The sequence below is a fragment of the Oratosquilla oratoria genome, chromosome 25 (assembly GCF_046742065.1).
Source record: "Oratosquilla oratoria isolate Oo_2021 chromosome 25, ASM4674206v1, whole genome shotgun sequence".
Taxonomy (NCBI): Eukaryota; Metazoa; Arthropoda; class Malacostraca; order Stomatopoda; family Squillidae; genus Oratosquilla; species Oratosquilla oratoria.
Window position 1 is genome coordinate 12,951,138 of NC_134801.1, and position 27,227 is coordinate 12,978,364.

Genomic DNA, 27,227 nt, shown 5'->3' on the forward strand with positions numbered 1-27,227 from the left:
GGCCAGGGGTGGTTGCTGCTGTTTGGCCCCCAACTCTTGGGGTTGGGGGGTGGTCCCACGACGTAGACGCTGCAGCTCCAGGACCACCTCGACATGAGAGGCACACAAACACTTGCCGCAGCCACCACAAACACATCACCCGCTACACTACATAGCAGAACACCCACAAACACCAAGAAACATTAAAACAACACCCAAAGACCTTTATTACGCACAAATACTCTCTTCTCTTCCTCCACAACCACCAAATACCAGCCTCCGGAAACATATTCATAATCATATCACTCACCGCTCCATTAACACACTGAAAGACACACTGCTGCATGCCAGACCCCCTGATATCCACCCTTCTGAATCCTCTCTCCCACAAAAGGACAGAGTCCACTTGGCCAGACTGCGGTGCGGCCACCACCCAGCACTTCTAAGCTACCAGAAGAGGCTGGATGACCGCATTGTGAACAGCTGCCCAGGATGTAACACTTCACCCCATACCATACAACACATAATGGAAGACTGCATTATACACAATCATGCACGCAAACAACACAAAATACACTCTATAAAGGATTTGTGGGAAAACCCAGTTTCGGCTGTAGCATTCCTTGGGGAGACGGGACTGCTCAGACAGACAGTCTAGGGAACGACAACAACAACAACAACTCTTCCTATCATAATCCTATTTACCACTACATAATCCATTAGCGCTCTATCTGCCACCCTTCCATCCACCACCCTCTCCCATGTGTACTTATGCTTGACTTTCTTCTGAAACACTGTATTTGCTATCATCAACTCTCTTTCTAGACACATTTCCACCATCAACTCTCCACTACGATTCTTTCCTGGAACTCCACATTTCCCAACCACTCCATCCATTGGACCATTTCCTACCATAGCATTAAGGTCTCCCAGTACTATTACATTGACATTTCTTCCTAAATCCTCTATGCACTCATTTAAATCTATCCAAAAGGCCTCCCTTTCTTCTACACTCTTCTCACTGCCAGGTCCATATGCACTTACAAAGACCCACATCTCCTTTCCCAGTTTCACCTTCATCTACATTATCCTTGAGGAAACCTCCTTCCACTCCACTACACGTTTACCTATCTCTTCACTTACTAGAATTGCCACCCCTTCCCTCCCTCGCCCTCTCTTCACTCCTGATAACCTCCCACTTACACTCCCAAACTTACACTCACCCTTCCCTTTCAACTTAGTTTCACTCAAAGCCAACACATCCATCTTTCTTCTCACAAACATACTACCTATCTCTTCCCTTTTACTCTCATCTGTACCACATCCACGCACATTAAAAGACCCAAACCTTAGGGTGCTGGTCCGAGAACTTCCAGACCCTTTTATGCCTTCTCTTTTTTGTTTAGGAATGACCCCTGTGGGGCTACAAGGAGAAGGATGCCTAGTCCCACTCCCCGTCCCTTTCTTCTCGCCTCTTACAATCCAAGTGGGAATACTTGGTGGCAGTATTCTTTTACCCCACCACAGGGAATTCCCCCATCACAGAAAAAGAATACTCAGAGAAATGGTACAGAACAGCAACAAGGGGTTGGGGGACAGCATAATGGAGGGACAGTCGTAGTATAAAAGTGTCATCATTTCTCTATGAACAGAGTTTTCCTCTATCATAGACAAAATGATGTGTGGCTCTGGTCCGTAGGGGCGCCCCATATAGACCCTAAAGTATCAACTGCATGCTACTTTGCCACAATAACAAGGAGCCAATACCCCAGACGGGCTTTTTCCCCCTACATGGTGGGTAGCCAAAAAGAAAAAGGCACAGAAACCACTCCCACCCATTCCATTTCCTATGTATTCCACTCCCCTCCACCCTCTTCCCTCTTATCTTGGCACCTCCTGGATGATGGGTCATCCCTGCATCCTGTCCACTGCCCTGGGTCAGAATCACTGCCGCAAGACACAGCACATCCACAGGAAGGCCGCTTCATAAATTCGGCAACCCCCACTCTCCGTCCCCCCATGCAGAAAAGGAGAAGACTGGGAGAAATCCCTTTGGGCTGCATCAAATTTTTTTTCATACATATGTTCTCACCCCCCCCCCCCACTCCCCCTCATCCATCACAGCATCATCCATACACAACCATTCTCCACTCACCCCTATCTTCTGTCCTCTCCCGTCCTTCCTCCACAGACATTCCTCTCTTTTGTAATGCCCCTTTCACCCCATCCATCCATCTAATCCTAGGACGCCCCTTCATATTCACTCCTTCCACACTTCTTTTACTAATCTTCCTTCACTCATTTTTTCCATGTGTCCAAACCATCCAAATACTCTTTCATCAACCCTATCTCCCAGTTCCCTTTCCAACCCTGTTCTCCTCCTCACCTCCTCATTTCTTACTCTATCTAGTCTACTAGCACCTATCATAATTCTCAGACATTTCATCTAAAACACATTCAAACTCCTTCTCTCTTCCTCTCTCATGTTCCATGTTTCTGCCCCGTACAATGCTGTTGGCACAATCACTCCTTCATATAACCTCCTCTTAGCATCCATTCCCTGATATCTATTTCTCATTACACTTTTCAATCCACCAAGGCATTTACTCACTTCTCTCAGTCTACATTCTACCTCCACTCCCACTCCTCCCTTTCCTGCCACATTCGCACCCAAGTATCTAAAATTACCACTTCCTCCAGTCTTTCACCCTTAATACTCACTTCCAGCCTGCTGTCACTCTCTCCCCTTGTACATCTCATCACCTTACTTTTATCCACATTTATCTTCAGCTTCCTTCTTTCACACACTTTCTCAAACTCTGTCACTAACTTCCTCAATTCCTCCTATGATCCTGCTACAAGCACAGTGTCGTCAGCAAACAACAACTGGCTCACCTCCCACTTTTCTCCATTTTCTTTAATCATCTCCAAACCCTGACCCCACTACCCTTGTATTCACCTCTCGCACCACTCCATCCATTTAAAGATTGAACAGCCAGGGCAACATAACACATCCCTGATGAAGTCCCACCTTTACCTCAAACCATTCACTCTTTCCATTTCTAATCCTAACACAAGCTCTACTCTCGTAAAAACTCTTGACTGCTCTTAACAGCTTTCCTCCTATCCCTTATATCTGCAGTACCTCCCACAGTGCCTTCTTGTCTACCCTGCCGTAAGCCCAAAAAACATCCTTACCTTTTCCTATAGCTTTCTCACATATCTGTCTTACTACAAAAATCTGATCTACACAACCTCTACCTGTCCTAAACCCACACTGTTCCTCACCAATTACTCCCTCTGTTCCTCTCCTAATCCTCTCAATCAAGACCCTCCCAGAGCCTTCCCAACTACACTCAACAAGCTGATCCCTCTGAAACTACTACACTTACACTTAGTCCCCCTTTCCCTTGTAAAGTGGAACTATACAGGCACTCCTCCAGTCCTCCAGCACTCTACCCTCTCTTAACCACTTCACTACGGGACTTAAATCTCGCGGGCAGCAGCCAATGCCAGCCGTACGACGTGTCGTAATAATACTCGCATCATAAAATATAGTCACCGCTTGTATTGATCGTTCTCTCTTTCACCCGCGAATTTTGAAAACCACAGAGAATGGGATTCAGGGCACATTTGGGAGAATGTAAAAACACAGGGGCGACTACAATAAATATAATCAAGACGCCGATATGGCAGTGTCGCGAATCCTCATGACGCCTACGTAGGCGGCACCATATGGAAGGGGTTAAACAAACATTAAATAACATCACCAGCCAGTCCACCATAACTGTACCTCCTTTCTTCAGACATTCTGCATGGCATCTATCCAGACCAGGTGCCTTACCTGCTCTCATCATCTCAACAGCTGCTTTAACTTCATCTTTCCCTATTTCTCCTCCATTTTTGTCACTCATCACTCTCATTTTCTTAGCGCTTCCCACTGCAACTACCTTTCCCTCCCTATCCTCCTTCACATTTAGCAACTCCCTAAAATACTTTGCCCACCTTCCTCTCACTGTCTTCTCTTCCATTATCATCTCTCCATCTGCACCTTTTATCTTTTCTTCTCTACTTGATTCGCCTCCTCTTTCTCCTTTAATTTCCTTCCAAAACATCTTATTATTGCTTTCAAAATTCTCAGTCATACTCTTACTCCATTTCACATCTGCTCTCCTCTTTGCTTCCTTTATCTTATGCTTAACTTTCCTTCTCTTTACTTTGTACTTCTCATGTGATTCCCTCGTCCTAATTTGTAGCCAATCTATGAATGCCTGCTTCTTCTCTTCTACACCTTTCTTTGCTTCCTCATCCTAATTTGTAGCCAATCTATGAATGAATGCTTCTTCTATGCCTTTCTTTGCTTCTTCATCCCACCACTCACTACCCTTCCTTCTCTTTCCTCCCGCCCTCCTTGTTCCACACACCATCTTTGCACACCTTATGACTCCCTCCTTGAACCATCCCCATTCCTCCTCCACTCCTAGTTCTAAATATAGTTTTATATATCTGGACTTTGTGAAGGCTTTTGATACCAACCTGCATGAAAGACTACTTGCTAAATTAGCTTCACATGGAATAAGTGATAGCCTATAAGCTGGACTAGTATCTGGTTAAATGATCATAAACAGAGTTGTTCTAAATGGCAAAACTTCTCAAAGGAAAAATGTTATGAGTGGAATTCCTCAGGGTTCCGTTCTTCGGCCACTTCTTTTCATAGTATCTATAAAGGATATAAACCATGGACTGAAATTTATTATCTCCATATCTGATGATTATACAAACCTGTCCAGAATGGCAAATGATCATTTAAACCAATTAAATAATCAAGAAGATTTAGATAAACTACAGCAATGGCCATGAGGTGGAATGGGGGGTGAGGGAATATGCATGAGAAAAATTTGAGACAACCCTAAGGGATTTCTCCGTCTTCTTTACTGCATGAGAGGACAGAGAGGGGGGATTGCCAATTTAATGAAGCGGCCTTGCTGTGGATGTGCTGTGTCTTGCGACACTGTTTCTGACCCAGGGCAGTAGACAAGATGCAGGGATGACCCATCATCCAGGAGGTGCCAAGATAAGAGGGAGGGAAGATGGTGGAGGGGAGTGGAGTGTGATAGGGATGGAATGGGTGGGAGTGGTTTTTATGCCTTTTTGTTTTTTGGCTACCTCCCTTATAAGGGGGAAAAAAGCCTTTGGTATATGTATGTACAGCAATGGCCTGAAAAGTTGCTAATGAACTTTTACACAGGCAAACAAACTTATGTAGACAATGTAACTTATGTAACAATTAAGTATTATTACCCCATCTGGGGTATTGGCTGCATGTTATTGTGGCAAAGTAGCATGCAGCTGATACTTTAGGGTCTATATGGGGTGCCCCTATGGACCAGAGCCAAACATAATTTTGTCTGTGATAGGGGGAATCTCTGTGAATAAAGAAATTATGACACTTTTATTATACTGCAACTGTCCCTCCCATATGCTGTCCCCCACCCCTTGTTACAGTCCTGTACCATTTCTCTGAATATTCATTTCCTTTTTTCACCTAACCCTGTGGTGGGAGAAAAGAATGCTACCACCAAGTCTTCCCACTTGAGTTGTACAAGGCGACAAAAAAACAATGAGGATAAGACTAGGAATCCTGCTACATGTAGCCCCACAGGGGACATTGCTAAAAAAAGTAAAGGTATAAGAGGATCTACTAGTTTTCCAACCAGTACTCTAAAATTTGGGTCTTTTAATGTGCATGGATGTGGTAGAGATGAGAGTAAAAGGGAAGAGATAGGCATATGTTTGTGAGAAGAAAGATGGATGTGTTGGCACAGAGTGAAACTAAGTTGAAAGGGAGGGGTCAGTGTGAGTTTGGGAGTGTAGTTGGGAGGTTCTCAGGAGTGACGGGGTGGCTATACTAGTAAGTGAAGATATAGGTAAGCATGTAGTGGAATGGAAGGAGGTTTCTTCAAGGTTAATGTGGATGAAGGTGAAACTGGGAAAGGAGATGTGGGTTTTTGTAAGTGCATATGGGCCTGGTAGTGAGAAGAGTGGAGAGGAAAGGGAGGTTTTTGGGATGGATTTAAATGAGAGCATAGAGGGACTAGGGAGAAATGTCAATGTAGCTGTATTTAATGCTAGGGTAGGAAAGAAACCAATAGATGGAATGATTGGGAAGTATGGAATTCCAGGAAAAAATCATAGTGGAGAGTTGATGGTGGAAATGTGTCTTGAAAGAGAATTGATGATTGCAAATATAGTGTTTAGGAAGAGAGTCAAGCATAAGTACATATGGGAGAAGGTGCTGGATGGAAGGGTGGTAGATAGAGCATTAATGGACTATACAGTGGTAACCAGGAGTATGGTAGGAAGAGTTAAGGATGTACATGTTCTAAGGGGAGAGAGTGGGGGAATATCAGATCATTTTCTGAAAGGTAAGTTGAGAGTGGAGGTTAAGTGGAGAAAAAGGAAAAGGTCAGAAGGTAGGGAGGTACTTAGAGTGAACTGCTTAAATGAGAAAGGAGTATAAGAAGAAGCTGAGAGTGAAGTGGGAGTGAAGGAAAGAGTAGAACTAGGAGTGGAGGAGGAATAGGGATGGTTCAAGGAGGGAGTCACAAGATGTGCAAAGATGGTGTTTGGAACAAGGAAGATGGGAGGGAATGGAAGAAAAGATAGTGAGTGGTGGGATGATGAAACAAAGAAAGTTGTAGAAGAGAAGAAACAGGTTTTCATGGATTGGTTACAAATTAGGACGAGGGAATCATGTGAGAGGTACAAAGTAAAGAGAAGTGGCACACAAGATAAAGGAGGCAAAAAGGAGAGCAATGTGAAATAATGTGAAATGGGGTAAGAGAATGACAGAAAATTTTGAAAGTAATAAAAAGATGTTTTGGAAAGAAATTAAGAGAGGAAGAGGATGTGAGTCAAGTAAAGGTAAAAGGTACAGATGGAGAGATGATAATGGAAGAGAAGGCAGTGAGGGGAAGGTGGGCACAGTATTTTAGGGAGTTGCTAAATGTGAAGGATTGGGAGGGAAAGGTAGTTGTAGTGGGGAGTGGTAAGAAAATTACTGTGATGAGTGAGGAAAATGGAAGAAAAATGAGGAAAGATGAAGTGAAGGCAGCTGTTAAGATGATGAGAACAGGTAAAGCACCTGGGTTGGATGGATGCCATACAGAATGTCTGAGAAAAGGAGGTATAATGATGGTGGAGGCTGGTGAGGTTATTTAATGTTTGTTTAAGGGAGGGTAGAGTGCCGGAGGACTGGAGGAGTGCCTGTATAGTTCCACTTTACAAGGGAAAAGGGAATAAGTGTGAGTGTAATAGTTTCACAGGGATCAGTTTGTTAAGTGTATTTGGGAAGGCTTATGGAAGGGTCTTGATGAGAGAATTAAGAGAGGAACAGAGGGAGTAATTGGTGAGGAAGTATGGATTTAGGACAGGTAGGAGTTGTGTAGATCAGATTTTTGGGGTAAGACATGTGAGCAAGCTATAGGAAAAGATAAGGATGTATTTTGGGCTTTTATGGATTTGGAAAAGGCTTATGACACAGTAGACAGGAAGGCACTGTGGGAGGTACTGCAGATATATGGGATAGGAGGAAAGCTGTTAAGAGCAGTCAAGATTTTTTACAAGAGTAGTAGAGCTTGTGTTTGGATTAGAAATGGAAAGAACGAGTGGTTTGAGGTAAAGGTGGGGCTTCGTCAGGGATGTGTTATGTTGCCTTGGCTGTTCAATTTATACATGGATGGGGTGGTGAGAGAGGTGAATGCAAGGGTAGTGGGTCAGAGACTGAAGATGGTTAAAAAATATGGAGAAAAGTGGGAGATAAGCCAATTGCTATTTGCTGATGATACTGTGCTTGTAGCAGGATTAGAGGAGGGATTGAGAAAGTGACAGTTTGGGAAGGTGTGTGAAAGAAGAAAATTGAAGATAAATGTGGGTAAAAGTAAGGTGATGAGATGTACAAGGGAAGAAAGTGACATCAGATTGGAAGTGAGTATTAAGGGAGAGAGACTGGAGGAAGTGGATAGTTTTAGATACTTGGGTGCGAATGTGACAGGAAAGGGAGGAGTGGGAGTGGAGGTTGAATGTAGATTGAGAGAAGCTACTAAATGCCTTGGTGGAATAAAAAGTGTAATGAGAAATAGATACCTGGGAATGGATGCTAAGAGGTTATATGAAGGAGTGATTGTGCCGACAGCATTGTATGGGGCAGAAACATGGAACATAAGAGAGGAAGAGAGAAGGAGTTTGAATACGTTTGAGATGAAATGCCTGAGAAGTATGATAGGTGTTACTAGACTAGATAGAGTGAGAAATGAGGTGAGGATGAGAACAGGGATGGAAAGGGAGCTGGGAGATTGGGTTGATGAAAGAGTATTGGGATGGTTTGGACACATGCAAAGAATGAGTGAAGAAAGATTAATAAAAGAAGTGTGGAAGGCAGAGGTGGAAGGAGTGAACATGAGGGGACAACCTAGGATGAGATGGATGGATGGGGTAAAAGGGGCATTGGGAAAGAGGGGAATGTCTGTTGAGTAAGGACAGTAGAGGACAGAAGATAGGGGTGAATGGAGAATGATTGTGTATGGATGATGCTGTGATGGATGAGGGGGAGTGGGTGGGGGATGGGGGGTGAGAGAATATGAGAAATAAATTGACGCAGCCTGAAGGGATTTCTCCCCATCTTCTCCTTTGCTACATGAGGGGATGGAGAGGGGGGTCGCCGAATTAATGAAGCTGCCTTGCTGTGGATGTGCTGTGTCTTTTGACACTGCTTCTGACCCAAGGCAGTGGACAAGATATAGGGATGACCCATCATCCAGGAGGTGCCAAGATACGAGGGAGGGAAAAGGGTAGAGGGGAGTGGAGTATGTTGGGGATGGAATACGAGTGGTTTCTATACCTTTGTTTTTTGGCTATCTCCTGTGTAAAGGGGAAGAAAACCTTTGGTATATGTATGCATGTAGAACTTAGATACCCCCAACACCACTACACTAACATGTCAAATACAGTAAACTCGCGCTTATCCGAACGCGTTTTAACCGAATAATCGCATTAACCAAACATTTTCTCAATACGGTAGCCATCGCTTTAACCAAACGTATTTGGATCTCAACCGAACATTCAAACACCCCGCCGCCTCTTCCGTCACCCCCGCAAGCTTCACCAAGTGCTCACACGGTGGCAGCACACTCCATGTTTACACCTGATCGCCTGTTTGGCGGTACATACATTTGTGAGTCCTCTCGGTGACGATACCGTATCACAAGCTCTCCTTAAACATTTTCTCTTTATACTCTATAGAATATGTTTATGAACTATTATAAGCATTTCCATGTGTATGTTAAGTTTACAGGTACGAATATTGCAGCTGACATTACCGCATAAAACTCTACGGGAATAAAACATACAAAGTCGGATTAACTGAACATTTCAATTAATCGGACATTTCTAATCCCCCTTGGAGTTTGGATAAGTGGAAGTTTACTGTACTTCCCACACACTAGTTAAACTTGAAAAATCTTCTCTTCTCCTCATTTTTCTACCACAGCCACACTTGCAAGTACTTGTACCTCAAAGCCTAATCTCAATTTTACCTCACAGTATTCTCAACCTTTCCTTCTATTCAACCACAAACCTTATCTTTCACCATATAAGCCATTCCTTACCTCCTTTGCATCTCACCATACCTAAATTTCAGAACTCGACTTCCCTTTTCAGTTTACTTTCACTGAATGCTAACATCCATCTTTTTTCTCTCAATCATACAACTAATTTCATCCTCTTTGTTCTTTGTTCGATATCTAGGCACGTTCAAAAACCGAATTACTAGGGTTCTGGTTGGAGTCTTTCTTCTCAACTCACAGCAAGAACTCTGGCAGTATCCCTCCATAACAGGAACACAAGAAAATAAAAAGCAGACTTACAAGTCGGAAAGGATACTCATGGACAACTGAAGAAAGGAGTGAGAGCACAAAAAGATATATTATCATACTGAGATACATAGCATGCATGGTTTAAGATGCATGCTATGTATCAAAATGAAGAAACAACTGAAGAAAGGAGTGACAGCACAAAAAGATATACACAGCACATATTATCATACTGAGATACATAGCATGCATCATTTAAGATGCATGCTATGTATTGAAGTGCTAGTACAAAAAAATACTTTTCTATACAATACTTACTAATGCCTTGTCTATCTCCAGGACCATACACAATTGGAAGGCGAAGAATAATCCAATTAAGATTGGGTATTGATTTAATTTCTTCCTCGGCCAATAGTTTGTACTTTGCTGTCAGAGTCCATGGGTTGCATGTACTGTCCTCCTTGTTGGGAATCTAGAAATAGGGGAAAAATTAGACAGAGTTACAAGGAATCCCAGTACCTTAAAAGGTTTTAAATCCCATACCAAGTTAAAAGGTTACCAGGGATTCACATTAATACTTACACTGTGTATAGCACCTTATCTAACCCACTTTTGAAATGCTCAACTAAGCAACTGTTTACCATGTCCTTTGGCAGTCTTGCATATCTATTTAAGTAAAAAATAAACTGACCCTTCGCGTTTGGTGGTAAATCGGTAACACCGCCAACTACGGTGAAGAAGAAGAACTCGAAGAAGAAGAACTCGAAGAAATCGAAGAAGAAGAAGAGGAAGAACTCGAAGAAGAAGAAGAAGAACTCGAAGAACTCGAAGAAGAGGAAGAAGAAGAACTCGAAGAAGAAGAAGTAGAACTCGAAGAAGAAATCGAAAAACTCGAAGAAGAACTCGAAGAACTCGAAAAAGAACAACTCGAAGAACTCGAAAAAGGAGAACTCGAAGAATTCGAAAAAGAAGAACTCGAAGAAGAACTCGAAAAAGAACTCGAAGAAGAAGAAGAAGAAGAAGAAGAACTCAAGAAATAAAAAGCAATATGATTTTGATATTTTATTTTCCAAAAAAGGGGCGTAGCCCAGGGCGCGCAGCGCCTAAGGCGCAGCGCCGCAGGCCAAGGCCCCCGACGTAGCCGGTGGGCTTGTTTTAGAGGTAAAAAAGTCACCTTGTCACAAGAGAAATGAAAGGGATTGAGCTTCTACCCATGATTGCTCCTTTTCTGTATGGGGGGATGGAGAGGGGGGAGGGGTCGCCAATTTTATGGAGCGGCCTTACTGTGGATGTGCTGTGTTTTGCAACACTGCTTCTGACCCAGGGCAGTGGACAAGATACAGGGATGACCCATCATCCAGGAAGTGCCAAGATAAGAGGGAGGGTAGAGGGTGGAGGAGAGTGGAGTGTATTAGGGATGGAATGGGTGGGAATGGTCTTTATGCCTTTGTTTTTTTGGCTACCTCCCTTGTAAAGGGGAAAAAGCCTTTGGTATATGGATGCATGTAATTGCTATGCCATGACCCAGAAGAGAATAGTCTGCCTTCTGGTCTGCATGCCCGATATGCATAATCTTGCACTTATCCAGATTAAATGGCATCAGCCATTTCTCAGATCATTCTCCCACTTTCTCTAAGTCTAACCTAAAAATTTCTACAGTTTCAGGTGTTGCAACATTTGCTCCCAAATTAGTGTCACCCGCAAACTAAGCTATGCAGCTCACAATTCTAACATCTATATCATTGATATGGATGATGAAGAGGAGCGGACCTAATACAGATCTTTAGGGTACCCCACTGGTAACAGACCAGACCATTAATAACTACACATAGTTTTCTATCTTTCAACCAGGCTTCAATCCAATTTAACAGTGCTCCTCTAATAACAATGATTTGAACTTTTAACATTAACCTCTTACAAGGTACCTTATTAAAGGCTTTCTGGGAGTTGAGATAAAGTATGTTGACTGGTCTGTTCCTATCATATTCTTAAAGCATGACTTGGAAGAAATCTATCAGGTTGGTTAAGCATGATCTGTGACACCAAAAACCATGCTGCGGGTCTAATAACAGGTTGCTTCCATCCAGAAACTCAACTATTGTATCCACAATGAAACCTTCCAGTATCTTCCCTACTTTGGAAGTAAGGGTGATAGGTTGGCAATTCCCTGGACTGGCACGATCCCTTTTCTTAAAGGTGGGAGTCACATTTGCCTCTCACCAGTCCCTTGGCAATTCTGTCCACAGAGACTCATTGAAGATCACTACATGGGGAGCCACCTACTTGCGAACCTCCCATAAAAGCTTTGGCAGGAATCCATCTGGCCTGGGAGACTTTTTTGTGCAAAGTTTGTCTAGTCAGGCTAAGACTTCAATGTTTGTACACTGAATATTCTCCACGGATTCTCCCTTGTGTACCAGAATTTTTTCAAGGATTGTCCCTTCTACTTCCTCAGTAAATACTGAAGAGAAGTGTGTGTTCAGAATATCAGCCATCTCAAGGTCTGTGTTCTGAACCATTCCACCCCAGTCATGCAAAAGATCAATTTTGTTTCCAACTGTTTTCTGCTGTTAACATAGCTACAGAACTCCTTGGGGTTAACCTTGCAAGATGCAGCCACCCTCTGCTCTTCACCACATTTTACTGCTTCTATCATTCTTTTAACCTGCCTGTGCAAGCTGATGTATTCTTGATGGGCAAAACCACTAAAGTTTGCCTTTGAGCAGCAATAAGGAGCTTTGCTGTCTTTACTTGCTCTTCCTATCTCTCATGTGAATCATTGAGAGAGAGAGTGAGAGAGTGAGAGAGAGAGAGAGAGACAGAGAGAGAAAGAGGAGAGAGAGAGAGAGAAAGAGGAGAGAAAGAGGAGAGAGAGAGAGAGAGAGAGAAGAGAGAGAGAGAGAAGAGAGAGGAGAGAAGAGAGAGGAGAGAAGAGAGAGAAGAGAGAGGAGAGAGAGAGAGAGAGAGAGAGAGAGAGAGAGAGAGAGAGAGAGAGAGAGAGAGAGGGGAGAGAGAGAGAAAGAGGAGAGAGAGAAAGAAGAGAGAAAGAGGAGAGAGAGAAAGGAGAAAGAGAAAAGGGGAGGGAAAGAGAGAGAGGCACAGAGAGAAGGGGAGGGAAAGAGGCAGAGAGATTGAGAGTAAGAAACAGAGCAGGAGAAAAAGTGAGAAAGAGAAACTTTTGAAGAAGATGCCTATTCTCAGATCACAAATGAAACCCATGAGATGCAAGGCCTACCTTAGACATCAAATACCCTGGCACTTACCACACATCCTTTCTCTGGATAAAAGCCTATTAACAAGCTCTATCGACTATGAATAGAGAAACCCCCATTTCATGTGCAATTTTAATTTTTTACACAAACCTTTTCAGAAGCCCCCATTTGTCCTGACGAGATTTCAATGTACACCTTTGCACCTCTTGCAGCGGCATTCTTGGCACAGTTAATGGATAGCTTCTGGATTCCTTCCTTGAAAACTGCATCTACCTGCAATATAAATTTCAACATTAAAACAGGAGTTCATCCATTTCATCAACAATTTATGTTTAACCCATTAACTGGTTGAGTGACCATACTTAAGCATTAAAATGGGCATCAAAATGGCGCCACCACATCCCACAATGAGTAAACCAGTACATCATCAAGCTTGAGCCAATCACTACATCTCTGACTATCAGTGAGGGTGACATCATGGCCTCCTCTGCCCCTCTCATTGGCTGGCCTGGGATGCAGACCTCAGTTACTCTTCAGACATGAATGATGAAGAAATTTTTTTTTTGTGCTTCTTGTCCTGATGTCTATGACTCCCTCTCTTCATAACGTCGTTAAGTAGATGATACCCTGATAAGATACAGTTGAATAGTTGTATCTTAACCTGACATGTATGCCATTTGCATTGGAAAACCAAAAACTTGTGAAAAACAAAAGTGAAAACGGTGATAATTTTTTAACATGCACCCAGTAGCCTATAGTTTTTTAAATTGCCAGTTGACTAAATATAATCACTTTGCTCAGTTGGGGATAAAACTGGTTTGTTATTGTTTACATAGAACTTTAAATATTCAAAGGTCCATGTAACCAATAATGTTGCTAATAGACATTGTTTATGGCGAACCTATGCCCAATTTTTTCTTTTGAAATTCATTGTTCATGGTGAATCTGTCCAATTCCTTTTGGAATTCATTGTTCATGGTGAACCTATGGCCAAATTCTGCTGGAATTATTTCTTTATGGAAGACTTATGGCTAGCTTTTATTGGAATTCATTGTTCAGGGGAAAATTATGCCATTTCATAAGGTCATGACATCATACATACATACATACATATACCAAAGGTTTTCTCCCCCTACATGGGGGGTATCCAAAAAGAAAAAGGCATAGAAACCACTCCCACCCATTCCATTTCCTATATATTCCATTCCCCTCCACCCTCCCTCTTATCTTGGCACCTCCTGGATGATGGGTCATCCCTGCATCATGTCCACTGCCCTGGGTCAGAAGCAGTGTCACAAGACAGCACATCCACAGCAAGGCTGCTTCATAAATTTGGCAACCCCCCCTCTCTGTCCCCTCATGCAGAAAAGGAGGAGACTGGGAGAAATCCCTTCAGGCTGCATCAAATTTTTTTCTCAAAAGGAGAAGTACAAGAAGAAGCTGAAGGAGGAGTGGGAGGGAGTGAAGGATAGAGTAGAGCTAGGTGTGGAGGAGGAATGGGGATAGTTCAAGGAGGGAGTCACAAAGTGTGCAAGGATGGTGTGTGGAACAAGAAGGACAGGAGGAAATAGAAGGAAGGGTAGTGAATGGTGGGATGAGGAAACAAAGAAGGTTGTAGAAGAGAAGAAGCGAGCTTTCACAGTTTGGTTACAAAATAGGACGAGGGAGTCATATGAGAGGTACAAAGAAAAGAAAAGAGAAGTAAAGCAAAAGGTAAAGGAGGCAAAGAGGAGAGCAGATGTGAAATGGGGTAAGAGTATGACAGAAAATTTTGAAAGTAATAAAAAGATGTTTTGGAAAGAAATTAAGAGAGGAAGAGGAGGCAAATCAAGTAGAGAAGAAAAGGTAAAAGGTGCAGATGGAGAGATGATAATGGAAGAGAAGGCAGTAAGGGGAAGATGGGCAGAATATTTTAGGGAGTTGCTAAATGTGAAGGAGGATAGGGAGGGAAAGATAGTTGCAGTGGGAAATGCTAAGAAAATGACAGTGATGAGTGAGGAAAATGGAGGAGAAATAAGGAAGGATGAAGTGAAGACAGTTGTTAAGATGATGATAGCAGGTAAGGCACCTGGTCTGGATGGATGCCATGCAGAATGTCTAAAAAAAAAAGGAGGTACAGTGATGGTGGACTGGCTGGTGAGGTTATTTAATGTTTGCTGGAGAGAGGGTAGAGTGCTGGAGGACTGGAGGAGTGCCTGTATAGTTCCACTTTACAAGGGAAAAAGGGACAAGTGTGAATGTAGTAGTTTCAGAGGGATTAGTTTGTTAAGTGTAGTTGGGAAGGCTTATGGGAGGATCTTGATTGAGAGTATTAGGAGAGGAACAGAGGGAGTAATTGGTGAGGAACAGTGTGGATTTAGGACGGGTAGAGGTTGTGTAGATCAGATCTTTGTGGTAAGATATGTGAGAAAGCTATATTAGAGGGGAAGGATGTTTTTTGGGCTTTTATGGATCTAGAAAAGGCTTATGATAGGGTAGACAGAAAGGCACTGTGGGAGGTTATGCAGATATACAGGATAGGAGGAAAGCTTCTAGGAGCTGTCAAGAGTTATTAGAGTAGTAGAGCTTGTGTCACCAAATGTGAGGATGGGAGCCTCTATTAGTATGGCGTTTCGCTTATTACAGCTTTTTCAAGTACACGGTTGTAATTCACATAACTGAGATTAAGTAAGAAGAACTGGGGGAAACAGGGGGAGGGGGGAGGGAGAGAGGGAGGTAGGGAGAGGGGGTCACTGAATATTAGGAAAGGTTAAGTAGGAAGGTGGACCAATGTCTTGGAACAGGAAAGGTTAAGGATAAGATGGAACAATTGGCTGGGTGAAGGACATTAGCTCACAACCAAGGAACAAAAGGAAGAAGAAAATAAGAAGGGTGGGCAAATGTCTACAGGTGGGGGGTTTGGAGGGCAACTAGGGATGGCTTAAAAATTTTGTGGGCACTGGGTACTAAAAGGAAATAAGTGGTGTGAGATACTGAACATGCCCCTGTTCAATATCTCTTGTCCTTAACCTCTCCTGTTCCCAGGCATTTGGTCCACCTTCTCCTTAACCTTAACAAATATTCAGTGACCCCTTCCCCTTTTTTTCCCTACCTCCCTCCCTTCCCCCATTCCTTCTTAATCTCAGTCATGTGTATTACCACTACATACTTGAAAAAGCTGTAACAACCAAAATGTCATGCTAATATAGGCCCTGTCCTCACATGGTATTTATTTCAATAAAGTTTCTAATGTTATCCTCTCTCTTACAAAGGATTACAAAGGTGGAGCATGCCGACAGGAGACCTTTTGGTCCATATCTAGGTCGGATGCAAAAAAAAAATCTTACATACATATACCAAGGCTTTTTCTCCCTTACAAGGGAGGTAGCCAAAAAGGAAAGGCATAAAATCATTCCCACCCATTTCATCCCTGAATACATTCCACACCCCTCCACCCTCCCTCCCATCTTAGCACCTCCTGGATGACGGGTCATCCCTGCACCTTGTCCACTGCCCTGGGTCAGAAGCAGTGTTACCAGACACAGCACATCCACAGCAAGGGCGCTTCATTAAATCAGCGACCCCCCCATGCATAAAAGGAGAAGACGGGGAGAAATCCCTTCGGGCTGTGTCAAATTTTGCTCACACATACTACCTCACCCCCCATCCCCCCACCCATTCCACCTCATGCATCACAACATCATCCATATACAACCATTCTCCATTCACCTCTGTCTTCTGTCCTCTCCCATCCTTCCTCAACAGACAATCCCCTCTTCCCCAAAGCCCCCTTCACCCCATCTATCCATCTCATCCTAGGATGTCCCCTCATGTTCACTCCCTCCACATCTGCCTTCCATACCTCTTTTACTAGTCTTTCTTCACTCATTCTTTCCATGTGTCCAAACCATCCTAATACTCGTTCATCAACCCTATCTCCCAACTCCCTTTCCACCCCCGTTCTCCTCACCTCCTCATTTCTCACTCTATCTAGCCTAGTAACCCCCATCATACTTCTCAGACACCTCATCTCAAACACATTCAAACTCCTTCTCTCTTCCTCTCTTATGTTCCGTGTTTCTGCTCCATACAGTGCTGTTGGCACAATCACTCCTTCATACAGTCTCCTCTTAGCATCCATTCCCAAATGTCTATTCCTCATTACACTCTTCAATCCACCAAGGCATTTACTCGCTTCTCTCAATCTACATTCTACCTCCACCTTTTCCTGCCACACTTGCAACCAAGTATCTAAAACTATCCACTTCCTCCAGTCACTCTCCCTTAACCACTTCAATACGGGACTTAAATCTCGCGGGCAGCAGCCAATGCCAGCCGTACGACGTAACGAAATAATATTCGCATCATAAAATATAGTCGCCGCTTATATCGATCGTTCTCTCTTTCACCCGCGAATTTTGAAAACCACAGAGAATGGGATTAAGGGCGCATTTGGGAGAATGTAAAAACACAGGGGCGACTACAATAAATATAATCAAGACGCCGATATGGCAGCGTCGCGAATCCACTTGCTCCTCATGACGCCTACGTGTGCGGCACCGTATGGAAGGGGTTAATGCTCACTTCCAGTCTACTGCCACTTTCACCCCTTGTACATCTCATCACCTTACTTTTACCCACATTTATCTTTAGCTTTCTTCTATCACATACTCTCCCAAACTCTGTCACCAACTTCCTCAGTCCCTCCTCCGATCCTGCCACAAGCACAGTGTCGTCAGCAAACAACAGCTGGCTCACCTCCCACTTTTCTCCATTTTCCTTAACCATCTCCAATCCCTTGCCCACTACCCTTGCATTTACCTCTCGCACTACCCCATCCATGTATAAGTTGAACAGCCAGGGCGACATAACACATCCTTGACGAAGTCCCACCTTTACTTCAAACCACTCACTCTCTCCATTTCTAATCCTGACACAAGCTCTACTACTCTCATAAAAACTCTTGACAGCTCCTAGAAGCTTTCCTCCTATCCCATATATCTGCAGTACCTCCCACAGTGCCTTTCTGTCTACCCTATCGTAAGCCATTTCCAGATCCATAAAAGCCAAAAAAACATCCTTCCCTTTTCCTATAGCTTTCTCACATATTTGTCTTACCACAAAGATCTGATCTACACAACCTCTACCCGTTCTAAATCCACACTGTTCCTCACCAATTACTCCCTCTGTTCCTCTCCTAATCCTCTCAATCAAGATCCTCCCATAAGCCTTCCCAATTACACTTAACAAGCTAATCCCTCTGAAACTACTACATTCACACTTGTCCCCTTTTCCCTTGTAAAGTGGAACTATACAGGCACTCCACCAGTCCTCCGGCACTCTACCCTCTCTCCAGCAAACATTAAATAACCTCACCAGCCAGTCCACAATCATTGTACCTCCTGTTTTTAGACATTCTGCATGGCATCCATCCAGACCAGGTGCCTTACCTGCTTTCATCATCTTAACAACTGCCTTCACTTCATCCCCCCTCTCCGTTCCCCCATGCATAAAAGGAGAAGATGGGGAGAAATCCCTTCAGGCTGCGTCAACTTTTGCTCACACATACTAGCTCAACCCCCATCCCCCCGCCCATTCCACCTCATGCATCACAACATCATCCATATACAACCATTCTCCATTCACCCGTTTTCTGACCTCTCCCGTCCTTCCTCAACAGACATTCCCCTCTTCCCCAAAGACCCCTTCACCCCATCCATCCATCTCATCCTAGGACATCCCCTCATGTTCACTCCCTCCACATCTGCCTTCCATACCTCTTTTACTAGTCTTTCTTCACTCATTCTTTCCATGTGTCCAAACCATCCTAATACTCTTTCATTAACCCTATCTCCCAACTCCCTTTCCACCCCCGTTCTCCTCACCTCCTCATTTCTCACTCTATCTAGCCTAGTAACCCCCATCATACTTCTCAGACACCTCATCTCAAACACATTCAAGCTCCTTCTCACTTCTTCTCTTATAATCCATGTTTCTGCCCCATACAGTGCTGTTGGCACAATTACTCCTTCATACAGTCTCCTCTTAGCATCCATTCCCAAATGTCTATTCCTCATTACACTCTTCAATCCACCAAGCCATTTACTCGCTTCTCTCACTCTACATTCTACCTCCACCTTCACTCCACCTTTTCCTGCCACATTTGCACCCAAGTATCTAAAACTATCCACTTCCTCCAGTCGCTCTCCCTTAATGCTCACTTCCAGATTACTGCCACTTTCACCCCTTGTGCATCTCATCACCTTACTTTTACCCACATGTATCTTTAGCTTTCTTCTATCACATACTCTCCCAAACTCTGTCACCAACTTCCTCAATCCCTCCTCCAATCCTGCCACAAGCACAGTGTCGTCAGCAAACAACAGCTGGCTCACCTCCCACTTTCCTCCATTTTCTTTAACCATCTCCAATCCCTGACCCACTACCCTTGCATTTACCTCTCGCACTACCCCATCCATGTATAAGTTGAACAGCCAGGGCGACATAATGCATCCTTGACGAAGTCCCACCTTTACTTCAAACCACTCACTCTCTCCATTTCTAATCCTGACACAAGCTCTACTACTCTCATAAAAACTCTTGACAGCTCCTAGAAGCTTTCCTCCTATCCCATATATCTGCAGTACCTCCCACAGTGCCTTTCTGTCTACCCTATCGTAAGCCATTTCCAGATCTATAAAAGCCCAAAAAACATCCTTCCCCTTTCCTATAGCTTTCTCACATATTTGTCTTACCACAAAGATCTGATCTACACAACCTCTACCCGTCCTAAATCCACACTGTTCCTCACCAATTACTCCCTCTGTTCCTCTCCTAATCCTCTCAATCAATATCCTCCCAACTACACTTAACAAGCTAATCCCTCTGAAACTACTACATTCACACTTGTCCCCTTTTCCCTTGTAAAGTGGAACTATACAGGCACTCCTCCAGCACTCTACCCTCTCTCCAGCAAACATTAAATAACCTCACCAACCAGTCCACCATCACTGTACCTCCTGTTTTTAGACATTCTGCATGACACCCATCCAGACCAGGTGCCTTACCTGCTTTCATCATCATAACAACTGCATTCACTTCATCCTTCCTTATTTCTCCTCCATTTTCCACACTCATCACTGTCATTTTCTTAACATTTCCCACTGCAACTATCTTTCCCTCCCTATCCTCCTTCACATTTAGCAACTCCCTAAAATATTCTGCCCATCTTCCCCTTACTGCCTTCTCTTCCATTATCATCTCTCCATCTGCACCTTTTACCTTTTCTTCTCTACTTGATTTGCCTCCTCTTCCTCTCTTAATTTCTTTCCAAAACATCTTTTTATTACTTTCAAAATTTTCTGTCATAATCTTACCCCACTTCACATCTGCTCTCCTCTTTGCCTCCTTTACCTTTTGCTTTACTTCTCTTTTCTTTATACCTCTCATATGACTCCCTCGTCCTATTTTGTAACCAATCTGTGAAAGCTCGCTTCTTCTCTTCTACAACCTTCTTTGTTTCCTCATCCCACCATTCACTACCCTTCCTTCTATTTCCTCCTGTCCTTCTTGTTCCACACACCATCCTTGCACACTTTGTGACTCCCTCCTTGAACCATCCCCATTCCTCCTCCACACCTAGCTCTACTCTATGCTTCACTCCTTCCCACTCCTCCTTCAGCTTCTTGTACTCCTTCTCCTTTTCCTTTTGATTTAGAGTTCATTCTAAGCACCTCCCTAGCTTTTGTCCCTTTCCTCTTTCTCCATCTATCATCTAATAATAAATTAATAAATAAAAACTATAATAATGTAAATAAATAAAATACATAAATAAATGCATAGGTATAGTTACATAATAAACAAACAGGTAAATAGTAAATAATAATGAATTGACATATACCGGTAACTAATAATAAATGAAAATCAAAACAGACAAATGATAGCAAAAAAACAAATAATATGAAATAAATTATAATCATTACAGCATCTTGCTTAGGTGTTTATCTAAATGATTCTTAAAGCTTCGAACTGAACTACATTGCACTACCTGTGCAGGAAGTTTATTCCATTCATTAACTACATGGTTGGCAAAGTTGTTTCTACCTACTTCCAAATTGATTCTATTTCCGGACAGTTTGAGACCATTGTTTCTTGTCTGATTCTCATTCAATGTGAAAATTTTGTCACTTTTGATGTCAATTCCCTTTAGAATTTTAAAGACCTGTATCAAGTCACCTCTGAGTCTACGCTTTTTTAGGGAAAACAGATTCATATGTTTTAGTTGATTTTTGTATGATTTATTTTTGATATTTGGAATCAGTTTGTGGCTCACCATTGTACTTTTTCCAGTCTGTCAATATCTTTAATGAGATTTGGTGACCATACAGAAACAGCATATTCCAAATGTGGACGAACTAACGATTTATATAGCTTGTTAATGAGTGATGAACTTTTGAAATCAAAAGATCGCACAATCAGTCCTAGAATTTTATTTGCTTTCTCAGAGGCTGAAATACACTGCTTGGATGATTTGAGATCTTTACTGATAATTACGCTGAGATCTTTTTCACTATCCACTTTTGTTAATGAATTTCCAAATAACTTGTAATCGTACTTACTGTTATTTTTACCTATGTGCATTACCTTGCATTTACTTGTGTTAAATTTCATTAGCCACTTTTCAGACCATTGCTGTAATTTATCTAAATCTTCTTGAATATCTAATTGATTTAAGTGATCATTTGCCATTCCACACAGTTTTGTATCATCAGCTTCCTTGTTGTATTTTTTACCACAGAAGGAGCAAGTCCCAGCAGATTATACTAATTCCTCTGGACCAAAGTACCAGTGATGATTCTTTGGGCAAGGATGACAAGAAAAACCTCAATTTGTGCCCATCTTACATGACCCAAATTTCCCAGGCACCAGCGATGAGCCTCCTCCTAAGAGGAGGTGTGCTGTGCCACTATTTGAGGACAACCAAGAGGAAGAAGAGGAGGATGACAACCAAGAGGAGGTAGAGGAAGAAGAGGAGGAGGCAGAGGAGGAGGAGGCCAACAGCAAGGGCACAGCCTAGACCAAATGCAGGAAAAAAAAAGTGTCCTTCAACTGAGGCTCACAACCTGGAAGGAGGAGGACATAAGGAATCAATCCTCCCCTGCCCACTTACAACCACCAGCCACCTAGATATGTAGAGACCCCCAGAAGTACTTCCATGGGTTCTTTACCCTCCAGTTCATCAAGCACATAACCTATCAAACAACCCTCTATGCCACTCAAAAAGATGTTGCCACAACCTTCTCTTCTAGGGTATTCTGCATGTTGTTATGGCAAAGTAGTATGCAGGAGTGCCCCCATGGACCAAAGCCATACATAATTTTGTCTGTGATAGAGGACAACTCTGCTCACTGAGAAATGACGAAACTTTTATTATACTGCTGCTTTCCCTCTGTTATGCTGTCCCCAAACCCCTTGTTGCTGTCCTGTACCATTTCTCTGAATTTCATTTCCTTGTTTTGCCTACCCTGTGGTGGGGGAAAAGAATGCTGCCACCAAGTATTCCCACTTGGATCATAAGAAGCGAGAAAAATGGGACAAGGATTGGGACCAGGCATCCTTCTCCTCGTAGCCACACAGGGGACATTGCTAAAAAAGTAAAGGCATAAGAGGATCTAGGAGTTTTCCAACCAGCACCCTAAGGTTTGGATCTTTTAATGTGCATGGATGTGGTACAGATGAGAGTAAAAGGGAAGAGATAGGTAGTATGTTTGTGAGAAGAAAGATGGATGTGTTGGCTTTGAGTGTAAGTTGAGAGGGAAGGGCGAGTGTGAGTTTGGGAGTGTAGTTGGGAGGTTCTCAGGAGTGAAGAGAGGGCAAGAGAGAGAAGGGGTGGCTATACTAGTAAGTGAAGAGATAGGTAAACATGTAGTGGAGTGGAAGGTTTCTTCAAGGTTAATGTGAAACTGGGAAAGGAGGTGTGGGTTTTTGCAAGTACATATGGGCCTCGTAGTGAGAAGAGTGTAGAAGGGAGGCTTTTTGGATAGATTTAAAAAAGTGCATTGAGGAATTAGGGAGGAATGTCAATGTAGTACTGGGAGACCTTAATGCTAGGGTAGGAAATGAACCAACTGACAGAGTGGTTGGGAAATGTGGAGTCCCAGGAAATAATCATTGTGGAGAGTTGATGGTGATGTGTCTAGAGAGTTGATGATAGCAAATACAATGTTTCGGAAGAAAGTCAAACATAAGTACTGTACACATTTTTCATGAAAGTGGCAGTTGCCGACAAGACTGACGAGTTAAACACCATATGAAGACGGAGCCTTTATTTGTACGACGTTTCGCTTATTACAGCTTTTTCAAGTACTTGAAAAAGCTGTAATAAGCAAAACATCGTACAAATAAAGGCTCCGTCCTCATATGGTGTTTAACTCGTCAGTAAGTACACATGGGAGAGGGTGGTGGATGGAAGGGTGGTAGATAGAGCACTGATGGACTATGTAGTGGTAGATAGGAGTATAATAGGAAGAGTTGAGGATGTACATGTTCTAAGAGGAGAGTGTGGGGGAATATCAGATCACTTTTTGGTGGAAGGTAAGTTTAGAGTGGAGGATAGATGGAGAAAGAGGAAAAGGACAAAAGAGTGAACTCTTTAAATGAGAAGGAAATGGAGGAGGAGTAAAGAAGAAGATGTGAGAGGAGTGGGAGGGAGTGAAGGATAGAGTAGAACTTGGAGTAGAGTAGGAATGGGGATGGTTCAAGGAGGGAGTCACAAAATGTGCAAAGATGGTGTGTGGAACAAGAAGGACAGGAGGAAATAGAAGGAAGGGTAGTGAGTGGTGGAATGATCAAACAAAGAAGGTTGTAGAAGAGAAGAAGCGAGCTTTCACAGATTGGTTACAAAATAGGACTAAGGAGTAATATGAGAGGTATAAAGAAAAGAGAAGAGAAGTAAAGCACAAGGTAAAGGAGGCAAAGAGGAGAGCAGATGTAAAGAGGGGTAAGAGTATGACAGAAAATTTTGAAAGTAATAAAAAGATGTTTTGGAAAGTAATTATGAGAGGAAGAGGAGGTGAATCAAGTAGAGAAGAAAAGGTAAAAGTGCAAATGGTGAGATGATAATGGAAGAGAAGGCAGTAAGAGGAAGATGGAAAGAGTATTTTAGGGAGTTGCTACATGTGAAGGAGGATAGGGAGGGAAAGATAGTTGCAGTGGGAAGCGCTAAGAAAATGACTATGATGAGTGAGGAAAATGGAAGAGAAATAAGGATGAAGTGAATGCAGTTGTTATGATGATGAGAGCAGGTTAGGCACCTGGTCTGGATGGATGCCAAGCAGAATGTTTAAAGAAACGAGGTACAGTGATGGTGGCCTGGCTGCTAAGGTTATTTAATGTTTGTTGGAGAGAGGGTAAAGTGCTGGAGGACTGGAGGAGTGCCTGTATCCCATCTACAAGGGAAAGGGGGACAAGTGTGAGTGTAGTAGTTTCAAAGGGATTAGCTTGTTAAGTGTAGTTGGGAAGGCTTATGGGAGGATATTGATTGAGAGGATTAGGAGAAGAACAGAGGGAGTAATTGATGAGGAACAGTGTGGTTTTAGGACAGGTAGGGGTTGTGTAGATCAGATTTTTGTGGTAAGACAGATATGTGAGAAAGCTACAGGAAAAGTTAAGGATGTTTTTTGGGCTTTTATGGATCTGGAAAAAGGCTTATGACAAGGTAGACAGGAAGGCACTGTGGGAGGTTTTGCAGATATAAGGGATAGGAGGAAAGCTTTTAGGAGCAGTCAAGAGTATTTACAAGAGTAGTAGAGCATGTGTCAGGATTAGAAATAGAGTGGTTCAAGGTAAAGGTGAGACTTTGTCAGGGATGTGTTATGTCACCCTGGCTGTTCAATCTTTACATGGATGGGGTGGTGGAAGAGGTAAATGCAAGGGTGGTGGGTCAGGGACTGGAGATGGTTAAAGAAAATGGAGAAATGTGGGAGGTGAGCCAGCTGTTGTTTGTGGATGACACTGTGCTTGTAGCAGGATCAGAGGAGGGATTGAGGAAGTTGGTGACAGAGTTTGGGAGAGTGTGTGAAAGAAGAAAGTTGAAGATAAATGTGGGTAAAAGTAAGGTGATGAGATGTACAAGGGGTGAAAGTGGCAGCAGACTGGAAGTGAGAATTAAGGGAGAGCGACTGGAGGAAGTGGATAGTTTTAGATACTTGGGTGCAAATGTGGCAGGAAAGGGAGGAGTGGAGGCGAGGTAGAATGTAGACTGAAAGAAGCGAGTAAATGCCTTGGTGGATTAAAAAGTGTAATGAGAAATATATATTTGGGAATGGATGCTAAGAGGAGATTATATGAAGGAGTGATTGTGGCAACAGCATGGAACATTTATGTAAGGAGAGTGAGCACCTTGTCACGGGATGTTGGTTGTTAGGTATGTTGAAGAGGCTGTCTGGTGGGGTGGTGGCTCGAGTATTATGTACACTGTAGGGTGGCACTGAAAAAATTATTTTCGATTTTTCTTGCTGCCTTTAACCAAGTTGTTTGTATAGTTGAAAAAATATTTCTTGCAAAATTTGAGTGAAATCGGTTAATATTTAGAACTGCCGCATCGATGTTGAAGTTTCGAGAATTGGTTATAAGTAAAGAAAAAGAGAAAACATCGGATAGAAAATTTGAACTAACTGAAACGGTCAATTTTTCTTCAAAAACAGAACAAATACAGAACAAAAAACAGAAGAAAGTCTCATCATTGATCAATCAGCACTTCACTTGGAGGGATTTTCCTTCCGATGTTGCTCAACTACTTGAAGGATGAACTGATGCTGAGACTCATCTCTGGTCAACTGCAAATTGAAATCCTGCATCAAAGCGACACCTCTCTCGGCACGATCATTGATGACTCCAAGAGCTTTGGCACGTCGTTGACCAAGAAGGTATTGCGTATCATTTTTCCAGTCTTCCACCGGGAGTTCCAGGAACTTTCGACCACATCCAAGTCGATCGAGAAGAAGGGAACTCGCAGGCGTTGCAAAGTCTGAGAGCCTCTTGGACGTTGCTCCAGAAGGGTTCAACTTGATTCCTTTAGGGGGTTGCTTTCCTCCTCCGCACCAACTTCCTTCATGGCTTTCGCAAGTTCTTCAAGAACCGTCTCTGGCGTTTCAAAATCAAAGAGAGCCAGGCCCACAAGGTGCTCGCTGAGGTACCAAAGGTGCCTTCCAAAGGTTCCAACAACGGCTTTTGAAAGCCCTTTGTCAACATCCTCATACTTCACGAGAGACTGGTAAAATCGAAGGTCTCTTGCTGGAGCTGCCGTAGCCTCTACAGCCGAGTACCATGCTGGCACATACAGAAACAGCACGAAGTTGATGAATCTTTTTAGTCCTTTTCTTTCTGAACTAGTGAGCTGGAACTGGTCCCTCAGAACCCAAATCTTCATTCCGTAGATCAGCGTCGCCATCCATCTGGCTCGGTGTAACGCTCCAGGGCGACGAAGATGTACCCCTCGAGGAGGCAAGCCTCCCAAAGTGATGATAGAGAGTTCCAGCAGTTCCTTGTAGTCATCACGCGGTTGACTTTTGGTGAGATGTCGACCAAAGAGCTCCAGAAATACCTTTCGCTTTTCGAGAAGAGGGGCAACAATCTCCTCGTCGAGAAGAGGGCGAACGTCTTCTGATGTCGTTGCCAGGAACATCCATTGGTTCTTGAATCTTGAGAATAGAACTATCTCAGGTCCCGTCGACGGTCCCATACATTCTGTGAAGGCTTTCATTGCAACGAGTTCATGCATGTGATGTCGGCACGCAAGATTGAGAAGCTGTCGTCCAAGCGCTTGCTCTAGAAGGATGCACGTTCCTCCAATGATCCCCGTGTTCGAAGCCGTGGTATCGAAGCCGAGCCCAATTACACGGTCTTCAAGGCCCCAGTCCTGTAAAGCTTCCATCACAGCGTCAGCCTGGGCTTTTCCGGTTCCAGACGGGAGCATAGGTACACCAAGAAGCTTGTCCACTCCATCTCCCGAGACCAAGATGGCTAAGCGATCCACAACTCCGCCAGTGACATGTGGAACGATTTTTCCGTCCCAGTGGACAATCAGTGGAGTGTCTGGAGAGAAGTTCTTTTTTATCTCTTCTGCCAACAAAGCTCGATGGGACCTTCGGGATCGACGGATAGACTCTCGATTCAGTGCGAGTGTTGC

At 43.3% G+C, this 27,227-nt stretch overlaps 1 protein-coding gene across 3 annotated transcripts in view; it reads right to left on the minus strand.

Moving 5' to 3' along the window:
• LOC143038818 (dTDP-D-glucose 4,6-dehydratase) overlaps window positions 1–27,227 on the minus strand; it is a 101,957-nt gene that overhangs the window by 20,852 nt on the left and 53,878 nt on the right. For all 3 annotated transcript variants that reach the window (XM_076208386.1, XM_076208384.1, XM_076208385.1), the window contains 2 exons: window positions 13,211–13,333; window positions 10,167–10,320 (listed from right to left, as the gene is read on the minus strand). In XM_076208386.1, coding sequence (XP_076064501.1) covers window positions 10,167–10,320; window positions 13,211–13,333 — 277 coding nt within the window. The remainder of the gene's footprint in view (window positions 1–10,166; window positions 10,321–13,210; window positions 13,334–27,227) is intronic.